Genomic DNA, 20,928 nt, shown 5'->3' with positions numbered 1-20,928 from the left:
CAAGCAGAGCGCCAGATGACACTGACGATACTGGTAACGACAGTCTGTTCGGTCATCTTGACCATGCCTCTAGCGGTCGCGAATACGTGGGATGATTTTGAGCCGGTGTCGAGTACATCGACCTACTACTACAACATGAGGATTCTTTTCCAAGAACTTTCCGTCAACCTTTCGGCAGTTGGCTGTGGAGGGGTCGATTTTTTTTGTTATATGAGATTAAGCTCTCGATACAGATATGTTCTTCACCTGATATTTTGCTGTGAAAAGAAGTCTACTAATAAATCGGAGAAATCGACGGACTTAGAAAGTGTAGTTCAAGTACCAGTAACAAGCGATACAAAATCAAGAGATAACTGAGGTGCTGTATACTGAAATGTTGCCGGTAACAATAAGTTGAATAGTCCGTCAGCAATAAGTTCTGTTACATATTCATAGTCCTTGCGCTTATAGAATGATAAAAAAATCAAGTTTGAGTGAGTGATAATGTTAACATCTCATATCTGCTGCGTCTGCGAAGAGAAAAAGCCTCACACATTTGGTGAAGGCACCGGCCAAACTTTTACTAAACATGTAATAATTCAAACTTTGTGATTTGCATTTAGTTTGTTGCAGAACGTGTTATCCTTTAACGTATGAGTAGAGTTTTCTTGATACATGCTCTCTTTATATATATATCACAAGTTGGCTCAAAAGCACATTATTAGTACTTTGTATGAATTAATATTATTATCTTGGCTTAATTTTGCTCTGTTCCTTTTGATATATAATGTTCGTCTTTCTTGCCTACGAAAATCAGTCTGTGATTATTCTTCGGATTAATGTAAGGTATGCTTATGCAGCTTCAAAGGCTTTTCTAAATAATATTGATGAATGCCAGTTTAACAAAATACATGATTAAATTTTTCAGAATATATAAAGAAATCAGGTCGTATATCCTGATCCATTATCATCATCGACTAGCAGCGATAACAGCGAAGAAAGGGAAGTTTAATTGTACGAGAACACGGATGGCGGAGTGTGGAGAGTATGTAACCCTAATGCTGACCATTAATGTAAAATAAGAGGCATCTTATTCAAACAGTTTGAATGTAAGTTGCTAGAATTGAGTGGCAATCACGAAGGGGTGGGCAATCAATCCAGCAGAAATTTATTCCCAAGAATTCGGTCGTAAGGAAGTATTTTATCCAATCACTAATCTGCATAAACTTCAGGGGGAAAATAATTCCTTTAGGTCCAATGTCGTCTCTCAAAAAATCCCCGCCTTTATATTGGATATATTTTCTTATTTATAAATTAGAAAGTAAGCGTTTGATGTTTCTTTTCTACCGTGTTTCACTCCTTTTATTTTAAAAAAGGATCTTTTGGTGTCTATGTACAAAACAAATTAAATTCATCCGATATTTGGACATAATATTCATCAAAGATAGAGAAAATGAGTGGATAAATGTAAATGAGAAGACCTATATTTTTCGAGTTACAATATAAAAAGCAGACAACATAGCACTCACATAATTACAAGCAATATCATCGTGATATTTTTAGTTTAAAAGGTGAAGGGTCATACGCTGTATGTAGACTCGTGTCTACTATCGCGATCTGTCGGGCGATAACAGCTGGGAATCATAGATAATAGGAACTAATTATATATTATTTTTGGAAGATGCGCAGACTTTAAGACACATATAATGATTTATTTAAGTCAGTGCCTCTATTTAATTTGAATAAGTCTTTGTTTGCAGCAGCTTCCGGCAATCATGGGTTGAAGAGTCCACATTGAAAACGCATAATGATGCACAGAATCAGCATTGTTAAGCTGAACAAAATTTTGACAACACAAAACAAGATAATTTTTTCACTTGCACAAAAATATTACTCTCTAAAACCAATGAACTTTCCGAAGCCGGTTTAAAAGTCTTGCTCCGGATAGCACCACATAAATGATACGAATAAACGAATGTGTACTGTAAGTAAGGCCTGAAGAATATGCACGATGAAGGTTCTTCGATATTCAGACATAGCAATACCTGGTTATATGAGCGATGTTAAGTTTTAATTTACACGGCATGAGACCTTTTCTGTCGACCATCGCCGGTGGTTGTATTCGCAAACTATGGCGGACTTCTGCCCATTCACTTACAAATGAGTCTATTGTAGCCAATACACTGTTTCATTAAGAAACATTAATGGATTGATCCAATTCACTTAAATTCGGATTAATAAACATGCATTGCCTATTTCGATAATAAAAACAAAGTACCGCTTTAACTTACCCAATAGTTCCGCGCAGGAATAGTACCAAGAATAATAAGAATAATAATTTAATCTGACACCTAAAATACGGTAAATAAACTGGTCACCTTGATATTTTGGCATCAGGTGAGGGGAGTCTTTCTCCAGCTCCGCCGCTGACTTAGTTTCTGGTATTTTCCAGACAAAAATCCGATCCAGGCTGTTTTCATTCAAAACGCCAGTGAAGAACACACCCATAGTTATTTGCAACTAGGGGTGGCCAATGGTCTAAATGTTTTATTTTCCCGATTGCACGCAGGAAATTTCGGCTGGAAGTCCTCTTAACTATATTTATATCTTTGTCGAGATTTACATTTCTATAGCAATTCGTCAAACTATTGTTTAACCTTTTGCAATATGCCTCCCTCACTTTATATCCCAACTGGAAAAAGAAAAAAAAAGAGAAATTTAAAACCACGTTAGGTACTTTTACTTACGGGTCTTCAAATATATACTGACAAAAGTATTATTACCGCACTAAGCAGAAACAGGAAGCCATGATGAGCATAACAATTATAATAAGCCTAGAATATTGTTTTCAAAAATATAAAAATAGACGATGAAAAATACACAAGTACAAAGGGAGTAATTTCCCTTTTCCTCAACGAAAGAACAATTTCTTAGCCAGTAGTTATTTTCAAACTTTATTCGGTATTTAAACATGGGGTGAAAGACCTCGATGATGAAATACACATTTTTATTTGTGTGCACATAACTGAATGATCTGAAAAATATAGAAACGCTTACCTTAATGTACTTAAAATGTTCTAATAACCGTTGTTCACAAAATATTGCCAGATTTATATACTATAGGCTAAAACAGACCTGGGCAAAGGCCGGCCCGCGGGCCGGATCCAGCCCGCCTCCTGTCTCTGACCAGCCCGCCCGCTGGCCCGCCCGCCCGCCAGTAGATATATACTGTATATACAGTATTGGGTAAAACTGAGTTAACTATATTAGTCCGGCCCTCTAAAACCATCCCAATGACTCATGCGGCCCTTGGGAAATTAATTGCCCACCCCTGGGCTAAAACGACGACGGGAACAACAGTTGATGTGATATAATTTTTTACGTGCGTATAAAAGTCTATGTGATATCATTATTTTTCGCTTTCTGTTTGTCTCGCTTCTTTTCATTGAGTCAGTTTTTCAGCTCTTTACTCAGCCATGGTTTGCTATTCTGGTAGCTGCAGGTGTGCTTGGTATGGATGACAGACTCTTCACAGAGGTGATGTAAGGGGTGATTGTGTCTGCCAGACAGTCCTGGTTGGCTCCACAGCTGTTGAAGAACAAATCCCAATCGGTAGCCTCGAGGCAGCCTCTTGTGATCTCAGTTGTTTCAGATATCCAGGTCCTAATACACTGCGTTGTTGGCTTTTCGCGCTCAAGTAGCTGACTATGTGGGTAGCAGATGGACAGTGTTGTGGTCTGATTCGCCAAGCGGTGGGCGGCACTTTGAATCCTCCAACACATTACGGAAACACCTGTCTAGCATTCTGTCGAGGCGGGTGGATACATCACGTGTTGATAGAGACAGGAAAGCTGCTTACTTACATCACAGCGGTTGAAGTCCCCGAGAACAAAATACGGGCTGGTCTACTGATATGGCACCCCACTTAGTCAGACACTTTGCAGTACGAGTTATGTCCATCTGTGCACGAGTTGGTAGAAACAAAATTCACAGAGACATCAAAACGAGTCAAAAACGTAACAGACGAAAGTGAGCCGGGGTCAGGCTACAGAGTAGCGCCATCTGCAACGGACTCCTGTCTATTCTCTGAACATGCTTAGTTTATCTCCTATTGCTGTTCGCTGTCTCCACGGCTCCTATTCTTAACACAAACAAATTCTTATTTTTAGAAAAGTTACGAGAATAACCCGTAAATTACTACGCCAGTAGAGCGCTCCTTAATTTGCATTGTACCCGCGTATAATAATGGAGACATAAATCAAATAGGGACTGCGACATCTTATTCAAATATTTAACCTACAGACAAACACCTGGCAAGCTAATTGAAAAATAAAATAAAACACCTACTTGTTGGGTGCTGATTAAACGACCGATCTCTCGGAAGAATCGAAGCAGCAATGAAAAGTCGCTAAGGCTGACATTTAAAACCTCTCGTGACTAAGTGGGAGAAGGGTGTCGAGAGTGAGACGGGGAGAAGAAAAGAGTTGCTCATTAATAAGCTTTATATTAATATTTATTAACATGTAAATTTATAATTACCATTTGTATCATGTTAGTATTTCTATGTAGGAAATATGTATAAACTAATAAAATAATGAGTATATTCTATCATGAATTAAATTATGTTTTAGTGTAAACTTTTAATTGCAAATCCACAAGCACACAGACACATGCACGTGCCCACCCACCCACACAACGAACTTTGTAAAAACACACAATAATGAAACGGTTAGCCCCCAGCTACGAAAGCCTTCATTTTTGTCCTTTGCGCAGTAAGAAGGAAGGGGACGGAAATAGGTTATAGCAATTTTCATGCTTACAAAGCACAAAAGACAAATATAGTTCCAGTAGTTTAGATAATTGACCAAAACGGAATATAAATGATGTGTTACGCGGAAATCATTGGGCGACATTATATATATATTTGCTATTACTGTACTCTAATTAGTCTTTTGTTCTGAACAAGATCTTCACGATGTTTGTCTCATAAATAGCATGACCAAAATAAAATAGCAGATTTATTTGTGTATGTGTATTTATGTTAGAAATTTGAAATTTTGAGATCCCCGCTTCTGTGCAATCAGATAGAGAGAAGCGTTTTGTTTACTTTTTTCTAAAAGAAAATCATGGTTTTTTTCCCAAAACACTTAAATCATCGATCGTCGAGAGTTCGTTATAAATATCAAACAGAGATGCTTCGATGTGTAAGAAAAAACGAAGACTGTCCGCATGAAGCTGCAGTATCGTCTGAGAAAAGCGATGATTGAGTGTATAAATAGCTTTTTTCATAAATATGTACGTTTTTTTCTCTCATACATATGAATGTATGTTTTTCTCTCATTGACTAATGGATGGAAGAATAAAAGGACCGTCAGAGGTGACAAACTGACTGTTTTAAAAAGTAAAGTAAAGTTTGTTTTCTTTAACAGCGCTGTCATAGAGCACTCATCATGTGAGCCACTTGACTGCTTTTCTTTATGTACGTGTAAATGTGAAGTAATCTTGTATCGGAAGTAAGATCGAAGAAGTATGAAATGAAATATTTACCCATGAAGCATTATCAGCGAAGGTCAGTCACGGGCTTCTGTTGGAGGTCCTGTTTCACCTTCCATACTTGTCTCGGAAAAATTGCAAAAGAAGAGGACATAACCGTAGTCTTTTGACAGTCGATGTCCTGTCAAGCAAAAAGAATAAGCAGATGATTGCATCGTAAGTGCTGCTATTAGAGTTTGTTCATATTTGTGCATTTTCTCTGGCAAGTATCTGCCGTTGAATGTATAGCAAAACACTAGTGACAGACTTGAAAGTGCTAACAAAGACGCTTGTAATATAGAGTCTTTTGTGCTAGTGTAGTACAGTGTTAGATGTTGAGAACACCCATTGTCTCAATGTTCACAATGTTCTAACAGGATTTTTTCGAGATGAGGGCGCAGACTGCCAACTAAAGTAACATTCCACTTAATTTGAGAGACTTTAGTATTTGTTATTTCACTGTTTATTTTTTTTTCACGGGCACACGTTCAGATAAAGGTGTACATTTAAATTTGACAGAGATTACAACGATGGCCTGGTCGTCACTTAAATGGTAGTCTTTGGCTTCTTTAAATTTATTGATGATAATTTAAATTAATCATTGTAGAAAACAATAAGTATCTCCAGAATATAACACTAATTATATTTTAACTCTTGGCTGAATGACGAAGAAATGATTATGTACATTTGTTTTTGACAGATACGAACATAATGGCAGAGTCATCACCAGATAATGCTACATCCAACACACTGTTCTACCTAGCCCCAAATCAGCCTCAACTTATTTCTACCGAGCAAAGAGATATCATATTAAATATTTTATTTATTATCCGTTTTCTTATTATAGCTGTTTCAATGCCTCTTGCAGTGTGCAATCTGACTGTCTTTTGCCACAAAAGCATGCGCAGTGCCACCGGAACCTACGTCATCGGCCTAACGCTGGCAGATTGTGGTCATGCTGGGCAGAGCAACAACAGTAATTCACTCGTTCATAGTCAGAAAAGCCCTCAAGGAGTTTATTCTGGATGTTCTTCTGGGAAAGAGTACTGAACTATAGCGGCATCATATGTAGGAGAGCATCTCAAGTGGTCACGTGCCTAGTCTCCGTGGAAAGACTGTACGCTGTGCTCAGACCTCTACACATCAAGACCTTCTTCTTGAGCCAGTACTCCATGGCCCTGACACTGGGTACGTACCTAACTACGGCGCTCTGGCATATCTACCTCATGCTGAATACTGAGGTCACCACTCTGACAACAAACTCAACGACGATTTACATTTACGTGCCGTCGTCAGTTTACTTGAACCACGAAGATGTCTTTGTCGGGATTTCTTTTTCTGCTAAAGTCGTACAAGTCTTCTTGGCACTGACTTTGCAGATAGTTTTAAATATGCTGACGGCCTGCGCTCTACGGCGTTACAATCTGACGACAAGAGACCTGCAATCAACAATCAGGAGTAAATCAAACTGCGAACCGAGCGTCAGATGACCCTAACCATACTGATGACTTCAATCTTTTCAGTCATCTTGACGATTCCCGTAGCAGTTGCAAATATTTGGGACGATTTGGAGCCCACGATCAGCTCATTCAACAACAGTTATTACAACGTGCGGATCATTTTTCTGGAAGTCGGCACAACCCTTTCGACTCTTGGAGGTGGAGGGATAGACTTTTGCTGCTATGTTAGATTAAGTTCTAGGTACGGAAGAGTTCTCTACAAAATATTTGGCTATGACAAAAATCATAGCTTTTATGTTACATCGAAGAGTCCAATTTATTTAGAAAACCCTCATCTGAAACCGGTGACAAGCTTCATGCACTGAGATGCGTTGTTAATCATAATAATAATATGTTGAATTTGTATATTGCTTTTTCCCCACCATTATAGGCAGGCTCAAAGCGCATACTCAAGAAAAAAAGAAAAGAAAAAACGAAAAGAAAGAAAAGTAAAACACACAAACATAATAAGAACGGAAAAAACAGTTGTAGATGTATTTTGGTGCTCTCAGACATGGTAACTTCAGCTCCACTACTGTTATTATTCAGATGTTTCTTTTGTGGAACAATCCTAAGCATAGCTCGAGCCTTGAAATGTTCAGGAAAATAGGAAAATCTCATCAGGCCTTGCAATGGTCAAAGCTCTGCAGTTTCCAGAGGCAGGAATAGGAAGTGTTGTACCATTGTTGACAATTTATGTAACAAAAATTACTGAAATACTTGAAGATACCCTGGTTATAAAATTATTACAATCAGAAATTAATAGCAAAATACTGCTGACAAGATAGTTTGTATTCCTTTCCTTCTGTTATGCAAGCCATGCCATGGCTGATACTTTAATTTCCCTTTTAATTCCTATGTTGGTATAATTATCGGCTTAGAATATTTACGAACCGCAAAATTTTTAAAATGTGAAATAACTGCACCTGAACGAGTTTGTCAGGTTTTTTTCCTGTTAAAGACTGCTCAGCGAAAATCGCTGGAAACATTGCATAAAGTATCACTAAAACATATTCCGGTGGGAACTTTTTTACAAAGTGGCACGAAAAATATTATATCAATTGTTTTCACTTAATCAAACCTGAATTTCTCAAGAAAGGAGGAAGTGACAAAAGGACAGTATTTCTAAAAGTAGCTTTGTCTGCATCAGCTGAATTCAAATAAGAAAGATGCAATCCTCAGTAAAAGAAAACAAACCAGGACACAAGTTGCTGTTGCTAAATGTTCTTTCAACACTCGGTGTTTGTTTTGTCGTTTCCTAAAGATACTGGTTATACTTTGTTCAGAGATGTGGATATGGAGATCAAACAAACCGTCCCCACACAGTACTCAAGAATTTGCTCAAAACATCTTAAAAGCGATTGTTATCCAGTCTGATACAGTAAAGCCAAGTCTGGATTTTCAATAAAAAGGAGAAATCTTACTGCAGTGCCTACTGTACAGGCACGAGCTGCTAAAACCAACCACAACTGGTGCTGCGGCTCTGCAGTATGCTCCTAGAGGAGTGAAAAGGAATAAGCAACACGATTGCTGGTAAAAAGCTTAAACAAAGGTCAAGCACTAGATGTGCAGCATTGACACTTTCTAAATCATGTGATCTACAAGTAATATTGGAACACAGTCACAAACACATCCTCAGTTGTATCTTTATTCAGCACAATGATAAAAGCAGCTGCAAGTGTGAGGGCACCATTGTATTGAGTGTTCGAAACAGCTAAAGTAGAATTGATGGGATAAGGGATACCCAATTAAGGAACGTCTATTACTGGATATACAGAGCACCTACAAGTACATGATGGGACATACACGTATGCTTCTCATCGGCTGCCCGCGACCTGTGTGGACAACTTTGGAGAATTGGCATACATGTGACCTTCCCCCTAAAGCCGAGGGTAAAAAACTTCTTCTGGTTGATGTCGGCTGTTGATGTGCGTAGCGCTCTTCAACCATGTCTGCTCATACGATGAAAAACGATCGTCGACACTGGTGTGTACCTTAGTGTACGTCTACAAACGTCCAATATTATCCTTTCATGGATTTCCAACGGATAAGCAAATGAACAAGCTCTAGTAAAAGGTAAAAAATTGTTTGCCGTTATGAGTTTATTTGTATATGTGCAAGCACGTACTGTGCATAGCATACATTGGCAGATAGCTCTAGAAAAAAAATTGTAGCAAATACTTGTCTTGCATGGTTTGTAATCATCATGATCATGCAATAGTTCTTTAAATTTACCTTTAGACAAGCTGTTTTATTTTTGTTTTCCTTTTACTGCAGTGTTTTAAAAGATCATTATTATTTGCAGGTATTATAAATTAATTCTTAATATTAATTGGATCTAATTTTAATTGCAATGTTTTGAAAGTACTTTTCTTGTTCTAGCGAGTAAAACCCTTTAAGATCATTTAATTACTTCCCCATCCGTCGATGGGGGACCCACAGGCAAACTGCATTTAGAGACGACAGTGATCTGATGACAGGCAGTAACAGCGAACCGCAAGACCTTACAAACAAACCGGCGAGAATGGCTATGAAATGGTGACCATACCATGCAGGAACCTCTTCTGACCACAGTGTAGATATGACCACGTGACCCGCACGACTTCGGGGCACCAGTTTCCTTCCACTCCCATATTTTGTATTTAATATATATATTTTTTTTTGTTTATTTAGATGTGTGAAACCACCTCTAGGAGGAAGCACTTTACCTTCAAACCAGCCAACCTGGTAGGGATCGAGGGTTTTCGGCGCCGATGCTGACAGAGTTCGAATTAAAAAATGTTCAGCGAACATTAAAAATATTTGACTGGTCATTTCATGCAGCTTACACACTTCATGATATTTTATATAACATGTAAACATGTATAATTGTAAATAATATACATATTAATGCATCAAAGACGTACCCAATATACAAAACGAGAAAATGATTTTTCGAGCTGAAGCTGAAGAAGCAGACGACACATCACGTGATAGTGTGTTGATGCATTCTGTCCAATGAATGCTGGACGAGAGAGCTTTATCTAGACGCGTGGTGACTCCGCTTACCGAAAAGCATTTGGAAATGAAGGAAGTCTGAAATAATTATTTGTATAAGATGTTTGTGTAGAAGAAGTAGGAAAGAGACGAAGGACTCAGTGAAGTTGACAAAACAGAGGTCTATTTATTTTGAAAACTCCGTGTTTGAAGCAGTTTCCGGTAATGTCTGCAGTGGGTTGCGTACCTTAGCTCGCGATGGCTCAACCTGAAAACGCCAACCCTCTGGTGTTTCAACGATCGAAAGAAAGACAGATCTTGCCCGAAGAAGAGGATGACAACGTTGTTGATAAGATTGATGACAGAGAAGTATTTGGTATATCGAAAGCACACTTTTTAATCGAATATTTCTCATTCTTTGCCTTACTTTCTTATCAACATTGCGAACAATCGACCTTCTATTTTTAACAGTTAAAGTAGTGAAAGTGGCAGAGAGCTTTAATGTTTTAATCTTCACCCACATGAAAGTTTATTATTATTTTCAAGTAAATATTGTCGAAATTTGACAGCTTTATTAATAAGAAACTGGAGAAAGAGCGACCAAGAAATAATATAACTGCATTAAAGCATATTAAAAACAAATATTTAAAGTCAATATATAACTAAAGTCAACATTTTAAAAAAGTATTGCAGCTACTCAGTTGACCACTATACAACACATAACAAATGTAGTTTCTAGCTGATATCTAGTAGATATATAGTGCAATCAAAAAAGTGTCTACAGCTCTACCCTATGATTAGGAAATTATACTTGTTAAAAACTATATGCATTAATATGTATTAAAACTATTAAAAATAATGTGAGTGATAATAGAGATCATTGTCATTCCTTGCTATACACATTGCATTTGCAGACTTGATTCGAAGTATTAATGATCCTGAACATCCTCTTTCTCTTGAGGAACTGAATGTTGTGGAGGAGTCAAAAGTCAAAGTAAGTTCATGAAAGCAACAAGACAAAGTTATAAAACATTGTTTGCAAATCACAATTTCTGATGACATTCTTAAGATTTTTTACTTTTTATATTGTGCACATGCACATAAAACCATGAGGGTAAAAGCTTAATGTCTGTAAGGAGAGTGTGGATCTGAGAGGATGATGAATCTTTTGCTGTTACATAAAACTTATCTACTCAGGTTGATGATGATCGCAATGAAGTGGATATTAGTTTTACCCCAACCATTCCGCATTGCTCCATGGCTACACTCATTGGATTGGCTATCCGAGTTAAGCTCTTACGAACTCTCCCAGCACGCTTTAAGGTAATTTTTTTAATATTGTTGACCATGACATTCTGACAAAAAGTTACTTTTTTATTTGATCTTCAAGATGCTGTTATTTGAAAGATTACTTTTAACATCATTCAGGTCATCCCTATATTTTACACAAAGAATTAAGAATTTCATATTTTATAATGAATTAGGTTTCCTTGCTAGGGTTTTTGTATTTACTTCACTGACTTTGGAAGCAGCATGAATTGTTTAAGTCGGTAATGCTAAGACATCATGAAATGCAATAATTTTTTCAGGTTCAAGTTGAGATAACTCCTGGCAGCCATGTATCGGAAAAAGCAAGTAGGTTTTGGAAGTCATCTTATAGTACAGTGGAAATTAATTTAAGCTCTTAAAGATTTGTTTTTGTTTTGCGTTTTATTGGTTGGCTGTAACTAGTGAGAGATTTTTAGCTGAGAATTGAAGCACAATATAAAGCAAGTTATTGTTGAAAGTAGAATGCAGACACAATTTGATGTACATTCTTATAAGTGCATTTAGTAATAAGTAGTTATTTTGCATTTCTTACTTATGAGCAATCTGTAGTGTATCGTCAGTTTACTTTATATCAATGTGTGAAATGGTTTATTTAAATGTAAAAATCTTAGCAACACAGCAACATCCAAGGCCATGATTGACTTATTTCACTGCTGCATAAGTATTCTCATGCACACCTACTTTATGGTGCTAATGATTTTTGAGACAGGGTGTATTTACATTTTGATGAAATGTCACATATTTGAGAAAAATATTTTTTAAGAAAAGGCCTGTTGTCCCTGGAATGACCTCTTCAGTAAGTTAACTTTAAATTGATGGGAGTGGTAAAAATTTTATTTTCAATTTCAAGTAAACCCTTAATGATTTAATGGGGATTTTTTTGTTAATATTAAATGTGTTTTGTACAAATTACAGAATCTAGCCAGCATGCACTAGAGAACTAGTACCCTTTATTTCATGTCTTGATCATTTCATATTATGTAGTGAAATGTTAACTCATTGAGCCCATGAAGGACAAATATGTTAAGCCCATTTAGTCTGAGCCACCCATATGTCTGTCATATTTAATCATTTTATTCCAGAACTGAACAATGGATGAATTCCAATCATTTTATAAAGGCGAGCCACATTTAAAGAGTTACTTCCCTTGACAGGAAAAGTGGAAAACTGATTCAAAGATTGAAATTTTTCCAGAAGTACTTTTTCATATAAAAAAAAATTGATGGTGACACGATTGTTAGGACAACTGATGTCATCAAATCAACTTAGAGGTTTTACATAGTCTTAAATCCCTTGATGAGCTTCAGCGTTGCTGAGGAAAATGTGATAATGAACAGTCTGTTCTTGTTACTTGTAATGGAGACTTTTATGTAAATAATTTCAATACATTTATGGACACTTGACTGATGAAAACTATTTTTGGGAACTGTTATTGAAACTCCAGTTGTATATTCCATGGCAAAGACCACAGATGCTGTGATAAGCCTGATGTTTCTTGCAGTTAACAAGCAGCTGGCTGACAAAGAAAGAGTTGCTGCTGCCCTAGAGAATCCTCATCTTTTGAATGTCATCAACCAATGTCTTGGAGGGCGTCCACAGTGATCTGATGTTTATGGTAACCTCACTTTTATTTGGTTTTACCTGATGTAACTTGGTGTAATAAAGTTAATAAATGTTCATGGGGATTTCGTTATATTGTCTTTTATCGTCTTTTCCAGACAGGTCATACATTTTTTTTTTAGAGCCTGCATTTTATCCACGCTTGAAATTGTTTGCTTGTATATGATGTGAAGAGAAAGGATGTGTGGTTTAGGGGTTGGTGGTGTGTTTAAATGAGTGAGGAGGGAACAGGAAAATAAATGATCAGAAAATACCTGGACATGAGCAAAGTAACCCAGAAATTTTTATACAATCAGCAGGAAAGCTTTATTCCGAGGTTTAAATGCAGCTTAATATGCCTGCTAGGTGTTGCTTTGGATTGCAGTGGATAAAATAACTGTTTTTTATTATGATCTTCCTTAGGCTGGCTGGCAATGCAGTCCATGTGAGCATAAATACAAAAGAGCATAACCCAGGGGTGGGTAACATGACATATACAAGTGGAATTTGTGGCAACTCATCATTTCCTTCATGCGCTCGTCTGCTTACCTGCTGTTTTCCTTAATGGGATTTTGGCTGTGCCATGGAAAGAAAAACAAAATGCAGATATTGCAGAGCCAAATGTCCAAAGGAAAAAAAATGAAATAGTTCAATATTTATCATACAACTTGATTTTCAGGTGTACTTGGTAAATATTTGGTCATGTGCATGGGAATGCATGAAAAGAATTGGAATAAAATTCTTTTCAGCTGACAGTTTATAGGAGTCAGGAAAGACTTAAATTGTGACCTCTTAGAAAATTTGAAAAATGATTTCCAGTCTCTGGAAATGTCAGGACACTAAGAAACACCTGAAAAAAAAAATTTAAAAAAAAGGAAATTTGCTGTTTATGATTATTTGTCAAGATTTTTGAAACAGTCAGTATGAAAGAGATATTATTCTGAAATGGGCCAGAATTCAACGAGAATAGTTTTCACTGCTGGTTTGGAGAAAGATGAATTTCACCAGCTTCTGATTTGCCCTCTACACACTAATATATGATCCAACAACAAACTTTAAAAAGGTGTGTTGAAATGTCTAATTAAACCTGTGCATTTGAAAAATATATTTCTTTTTATCATGTTTTGTGTTTGCTCACAGAAAGGCTGAATTTTGTTTGCTGACAGCACGTTCATTGTGCATCCAGTTTCTTTTGCGTTCTCGATAACCTGCCGAATAAATCATTGTGGAAGTACTGAATTGCTCCCCACTCCCCCTTTAACAGATAAAGCACTTGCATACACACTATTAGCAAAAGAGAACATGAAATTGTGCTTACTTCTTATCAGATTTTTCAAAACAATGTTAAAGTTTTTTTGTTTTTTTTAAGTTTTAAAAGTGATGTTTTGTTGTAGAAGCGTGCAATAGAAAAGTGCAGGTTTATGGCTTTTGGTTCCAATTCTCCCTAACAACCACTACATCAGGGAGTTTAGGGATTGAAGTGGAATGCTGAAGAGGCCAGGAAACCTGAGGTTTTTTTCTGTTGACCAGTAATAAGCTTACATCATTAAATACTTCAAATAAGAGGATGTTTGCTCAACTTCGTTGTAGAGGAAGTTAATAGCCTGTTGACTAAAGGGAGTGTAGTGTTTGGTTGGATGTATTGTAGCAAATGAGATGATGCATTATCAAGGAAGCAGTTTTCCACAATATGTCCCAGAAGTACTTTTATTTATCTCATCGATATGCACTCTGGTCCTTGTGAAGGAGATAATGTCTCCAACCCTGGATTATGAGGGAGGTTCTCGACCTCCGACGTGTCCAGAAGAATGAGAAGCAGAAAAAGTCTTGAGGCCTACAATGACAACCGCGAAATTCGGAAAGACATGAAGGCAGTCAGGGCAAGATACAGTCAGGACAGATACTGTGAGATCAATGAAGGGATGGTATGAGGTGACAACCGTAAGGCTTTCTGCCTACTCAAGACCCTCGCTAGCAACCAAAGACAGCAAGGGTCGCCTGCTTTCGGACGACAAAGCAGTCCTAGATAGATGGTCGCTTTACAGCTTCTGATGGACCCAAATATCCTCCAGGAAACGAAGGAAGACCCGGACAACCTGCAGGTCCAAAGGGATGACGTCGAGCGGGTATTTCAGAGCCTAAAGGGAGGTGAATCTCCGGGGATGGACAACGTACCAGCAGAAATGATCAAAGGTGGCGGGGAAAAGAAAACTAAGGCGTTTGTAACACTATTTCGGAAAATTGCAACCAAGCAGTGGACGCAGTCACTGGCCATACCCTTACCCAAGGAAGGTAACCCAAGGCAATGTCAAAACTATTGAACGATAAGCCTGATAAGTCACCCAGAAAAGGTTACACTGAAATCCAGAATCGCCTAACTCTGGCCGTAGCGGAGCTGCTAGCAGAGTAATAGTCTGGCAGGAGGGAGCACTGGTGATCAGATCTTCAACAGTTGGGTGGAAAAGCACCTGCATCACGGTAAGGATCTCTACCATAATTTTATCGACTTCAAGAAGGCCTTCGATAGAGTACAGCACGAGGAGCTACGAAATGTGCTACTGACATTCAGGTTGGAAGAAGGGTTTGTACACATTATCAAGGCACCGCGAAACGCCTCCAGGACCTCAGTCTGTTCAACAACCAAGTGGATAAGTTATTCCTCTAGAAGTTTGGTGTGCGTCAGGGCTGCCTTCGTTCAAAGTATTGTTTAACATCTACCTGGAGATACATTCCAGGACCATCACATCTCGTTGTCGATCGGGGGGAGCGCACTCAGTAACCTCCGCTTTACTGATGACATCGATCTGATGGCGGACACCAATGGTGAGTTACGGATCCTCACTAACAAACTCCCGCCAGTGCCAGCGCATATGGGATGAAGATCAGCATGGACAACAGCAAAGTCATGAGACTAAGCACAAGTGTATTCCCGTACTGTTCTTGGAACTCGCTACAACACTTAATCTGTTAGGAAGGTAGACTCGCTAACACTCATTAGAGGTAAGCAGGAATGTATACACATGAAGCCCAGACCGCCCTTTCATACGCAAAGAGAAAGGCGACACAAGAAAAATTCTTCCGAGAGAAGGAAGGGAGAGAGGGAAAAGGTTCTGATTTAACAAGCAACAGTTTGTGACCTCCGCGACCACCGGGGGTCACAAACATTTTGCCTGCCGTCACGACTCAGCACGTGCTGTCGACATGGTTAATAAAATAAACTACGTGCTACTCTCAAAATGGCGGATCAATTGCTTTAAAAGAAAATCACCATCTCCTCCACCCCAATTTTCCCAGTTTGAATTTAATGACTTCGAATTACGTTTCTTAAAGCGGATGACATGCTTGAGCTGTTACTGTTTCTATTGTCGCTGACTGTTCATTGATGAACGTTTCTAACGATCGTTATTTTTATTCATAATGACCTCTGATTAACGATTGCTATTGTCACTGACGTCTGACACTGATTGTTTTTAATGTCACTGACTTTTGTTTTTCATGATTACTGTCATCACTTAATGCATAACTGTTATTGATAATTACTGCCGTTTGTTATAGAGATTGTTATTTTCACTGTATGGGCGACGGATAATGTCACTGTTGTTCTTCACGATTGTTATTCCCACTTAGTGCTGTCATCGTCACTGGCGGCTATTTTTGTATGTTGTTGACTTATCTCCACTCTCGATACAAACAACAAACAAGTGCGTAACACAAGATATACCCGCTTCGCCACGTTGACCCCCTCCATCCCCGTCTCCAATTCTCCATCCAGTGCCCTCCTCCCCTCCACCTCCTTCCCCAGGAGCATCCTTCCAGCGAGTCTCGGTCGTCGGCGCCGTTAGACTAGTACGGCCTTGTCGCCGAGGCGTTGCTATAGTTACCTGTGACACGAATCCATACTGCACGAAGGAAGGAAGTGTGACAGCAAGCGGCGCTTAGCCTAACTGCATTGGTGTCAGTAAGCGAAGCCCGTGGAGCAGCATCACCTGATGATTGTCTGGTCAGGTGAGTTCCACATTTTCTCATGTCTTGCTTCTTTCAACAGGCGGAGGATGACAGCGCATTTTCCAGTGGAATGGTCGTCTTTCTGTATTTGTTAATTGTTGTCGGGAGGAGCGGCTTTGTGCGCTTAGTGATGGGCGTCTAATGGACTGGGAGCGTCGTCCCTCAGTCAATATTTAGCTTGTGTCGATTTCTCACCGGCCTCGGAATCACAGAGTCTGTGACTGTCTGGGCATGTGGTGATGAGGATGGAGGAGTCTCGTGACCACAGTCCTCGCCACGCATGGTAAGCTGCTTTTGATGTTTACAGCGCGGCTGCTTTCTTCTCAACCGACTGTGCAGGCTGTGTGCTCTGTCAGATGGTCAATCAGTCTGTGTTGAAATTTATCTCTAGGAAAGATACCACCGTATGCCTTCTTTCTGCTCGGTTCTTATTTTTTAAGGGAGATATTTCTGAAAGTGATCTTTCTTTTTTTTTTTTTTCTCTCTCTCAACCATCCACAAAAACATACACGAACACAGACTGTTACTTGTTTTTAGAAGCCCGCTAAATGAATAGTGAGAGTGAGAGAGGAATGAGTGTCTGCCAGCATCAATCCTTTCCCATGTAATCAGTGCTTAGAGCTCGTGCGATACTATCTCATGGATAGCCCGCCGCAATGTCATGTTGGCTTCTCTACAGCAGTGTTTCCAAGGTAATGGACAAGAGTCGCAGAGAAAAAAATGCAATGCCAGAAAATAAATCAGTTTTTTTTCCAACACTTTTTATGCCTTGTGTCCAAGTAAGATGAAAAAAAAAAATGAAATAATGGTTGTAGTGGTCGTAATGATTGGCGGCCCTGTCGTTGCCACCTTGTCTCAACTGTTTTTGTTTACACGGGGGGAGGGGAGTGTGTCGCGGGGAGGAGGTGCAGGTCGGTTTGCCCGCACGCACACACACATACACCGTCTCCTAATGGCTAGCTTCTCGTTCATACCTTGGGTCTCTAAGCCCTCGTAAAGAGTCCTTGAACTTTGAAAAACAAACCGTTTGGCGATGACGCAAACAAAAGAAACATCGACCGCAGATTTGAAGGTTTTTTTCTGGTGAAAGCGCAAAACCTCAAACGCTTTCCCAGACTTGCTGAACAATGTGTTTGTGTTTGAATGCAGCTAGTTCCTCCCGGGGGACCTGAGGCCGGGTCCTCAGTAAAGGTAGGAGGCTGTTTGTTTTCTAGCCGACAGAAGGTGTTTAGGCGCTGGAACCCAACATGTATATTATGTGCAAGAGATGTAAGAATATTGTCTCAGTCTCTGTGTGTCATGTACATTATACGATTTTAAACAAGAACAGAATTTTTCCATTCCGAAATCATGTTTTAGACCATTTCTATGCATGTTATCGCTATCTACTTACATGTCAATTTAATTTGATTTAGGTGGTTATCACTGTTATCATAGTCAATAAACAACAATTCACATGTACCCACAAAATCGCACACATGTATTTAAAATGCATAAAGCGATACTTGAAGTAAACATAAACAACAATGGTTTATTGATTTACGTTCGTCGTCTAGCACTTGCATGTTTTCCTTGTTTTGTTCGTCTTTTTCAAAGAGACCGTGACAGCTTTGTGTCGAGACATCCATATGCCTTGGACCGATGAAAAACCTTTCTCTTAGCGGATCTGTCTGGGGGATAAGTGGCGACAGGGAACATAGAAATTAAACCTTGTCTAGGCACGCAATAAGTGCATTCAAGTTTGATAATGCAATCTCAGTCTGTCGGTCGGTTGGTCGGTCGGTCGGTCAGTTGGTCCTCCTTTTCATTACAAGGAAACTCATATTAAAGTATGGCTTGGGGTTACTTTCGTCAGTCGACCATGCCATGTCAGTGCATCGAAGTAAAACAATGTGGAAGATGTAACAATTCTATTAATCTATTTTCAGAAAAGCAATCAAGCAAATGTAGGACTTTCATTACGTGTGGTGACCCGTAGTACGCAGTGAAATGGATTGCCAGACCACACTTACATCTTGTACGACAAACTTGTATAGTCAAGCTGCCGCGCTGTCAGACACATTGTCTCTCGATATTCTCTCTCTAAAACCCAGTTCATCGTGCCTTTGTCTCTTGACTTGGTGGCGGCCATTGTTAAAAAAAACCCTTCATCAGTCCTGTGCCTTTTACTGGGCTTCGCCGATTGCTTCCTTCAGGGCCGACTGTACAGTTTCTGGTAGATGTGATGCTGCCTGTAAGGTTTCTGTTGTGTTCACCACACACAGACATACGCATACCACACACACACAGAGTACCTCGTACAACCGATTAAAAGTGGCTGGTGGTGCAGAGGGTGCTGGCGGAAGTCATAGTCTTGCATTTATACAGATAACCAGTATTAGTATTAGTATTATTTCCAATCGAGCAATTTTTGTATTATAATAGAAGTTTTCGTGTGGCAAAAAACTGTATATTTAATTAAGATAAGTATTGATGGATTACAAATTAGTTCATTATAATTGAAAGAGAACTGGGAGCAACATACATTCCTGAGGTGGACCAGTATTTGATACCACCTTCCATAAAAAAAAGAAAATGTTCAAAGCTGGGAGACCGATTGTGTAAGAATGCCCTCACCCAGAGAGCAAGGGGGGTAGAGCAGTGGGTAAGTGTCGTGTTTAAGTGGGTATGTCGTGTCCCCATAAAACACTATCGAAACAGATTAAACTTCAGGTATCCAAGTAGGAACGTGGGGTGGGAGATTGAATATTAATCAAGGGGTGTGTTGCGCTGGCTACGATTTCTAGGGATGAGGATTCTCATCTCACGTGTCTAAAGTGTAGGTCGTTAGGGCTGATTGCTTGTATTTATGTAGACAGGTAAGCGATGAGTGTGGGTTTGAGAGTGGCTGACCAACCATGGATACTCTAAGCCGGCAATTTAACATTGTGATGGAGTGAGGATCGCTGCTACGCCACCAAACTCTTGGAGCATACACATCACAGAGAGAGAGAGAGACTGATTAAAGTCAAGCCTCATTTATCAAGTGTTAAGTCCGCTGTCACCAGTCTACCACCACATGACAAGAGACCCACCCAGAGGTGTGCAGCCCACTCTGAAGACAGAATGTCGGGAGGGTAACCACTCACCCTCTAAAGTGTCTTTCTACATTACTCTGGTCACAAAGCCAGGCTCTGCTTCTCCTCTGTAGCAGCTTCAGACCTTCGGATGACAGGGAAGGGGTTACACACTACTCCAAGGGGATGGCACGCACGAGCGCACCTCCCAACTCCTTCCAAAGCGTGTCTCGTGTCTTGGGACCATGGAGAGCTGTTCCAGACAAGGAACATCAACGGTCAGTAGCCGCCATCTCTTTTGCGTCTTACCAGGAGTGCCCTCCGTGCAGCAAGGACAATGGTGTACATAAACAAAGAACATTTTTATTTAGCAAGAGACACTTGCTCTAGACAACGAAGGGTAATTGTGTGCCACACCACCAAGGACCATTCTATTCCAGACAGCAAAGACCATTCAGTGGAGTTAAGTGGTGGATGGATGTGTCACGTGTGGAGCCTGGAAACATATACGGCGTATGATGTGTGGTAGTTAAAGTTCTTTTAACCCACTAGATATCTGGATTAGTGGTAGGAAGATAGATTGCGGAACATCCTAGATAATTACCCAGGATAGTAATTTGCATAATCTTATCTTCTTTAGTTGATGTTAGTGATTTGACATTTGTGCAAGCTCTCGACATTTTTTCAATCAATAATTAACTTGTTTTCACTAAACTGCTTCGTGATCGTTTATTGGGGATGTACGCTGGGGGCTCGAGTAGTTGTAAAATTATTAATTAGCAATTTAGTGAAAGCGTATTGAGCACAGGTATATACGGAGTAGTCGAGAGTGTAGTTAACTTCCATTCTCCGTCCATCACACGCACCTAACTAGACCTGCGACAAAGGAGGATACAACTAGCATCAGATACGAGAGCTTGTTGTGAGATGATGCTGTCAAAACAATCCCATAA

General features: G+C 39.3%; 2 protein-coding genes across 2 annotated transcripts in view; both read left to right on the top strand.

Moving 5' to 3' along the window:
- Positions 1–10,033: 10,033 nt before the first annotated feature.
- Positions 10,034–13,976, top strand: LOC112553262 (mitotic spindle-associated MMXD complex subunit MIP18-like). Its single transcript, XM_025220364.1, has 6 exons — positions 10,034–10,362; positions 10,901–10,980; positions 11,184–11,309; positions 11,576–11,621; positions 12,817–12,930; positions 13,338–13,976. Exons 1-5 carry the CDS (start codon positions 10,245–10,247, stop codon positions 12,915–12,917), a joined length of 471 nt encoding a protein of 156 aa, XP_025076149.1. The 5' UTR covers positions 10,034–10,244; the 3' UTR covers positions 12,918–12,930; positions 13,338–13,976.
- A 2,563-nt stretch (positions 13,977–16,539) lies between these two features.
- Positions 16,540–20,928, top strand: part of LOC112553123 — a 47,257-nt gene continuing 42,868 nt past the window's right edge. Inside the window, 1 exon segment of the mRNA XM_025220147.1 lies at positions 16,540–16,919. The gene's annotated coding sequence lies outside the window, so the exon portion shown is untranslated.

Source organism: Pomacea canaliculata, linkage group LG12, assembly GCF_003073045.1.
Source record: "Pomacea canaliculata isolate SZHN2017 linkage group LG12, ASM307304v1, whole genome shotgun sequence".
Taxonomy (NCBI): domain Eukaryota; kingdom Metazoa; phylum Mollusca; class Gastropoda; order Architaenioglossa; family Ampullariidae; genus Pomacea; species Pomacea canaliculata.
The sequence above is the reverse complement of the archived record's forward strand: the minus strand, read 5'-3'. Positions and strand labels throughout refer to the sequence as shown.

What these genes read in the sequence shown, in the direction of transcription:
- LOC112553262 (XM_025220364.1), top strand. Translation starts at nt 10,245, where the DNA reads ATGGCTCAACCTGAAAACGCCAACCCTCTGGTGTTTCAACGATCGAAA. An exon ending in TGGAGGAGTCAAAAGTCAAA is followed by an intron (nt 10,981 to 11,183) that starts GTAAGTTCATGA and finishes TTATCTACTCAG; the next exon opens with GTTGATGATGATCGCAATGA. An exon ending in CCATGTATCGGAAAAAGCAA is followed by an intron (nt 11,622 to 12,816) that starts GTAGGTTTTGGA and finishes TGTTTCTTGCAG; the next exon opens with TTAACAAGCAGCTGGCTGAC.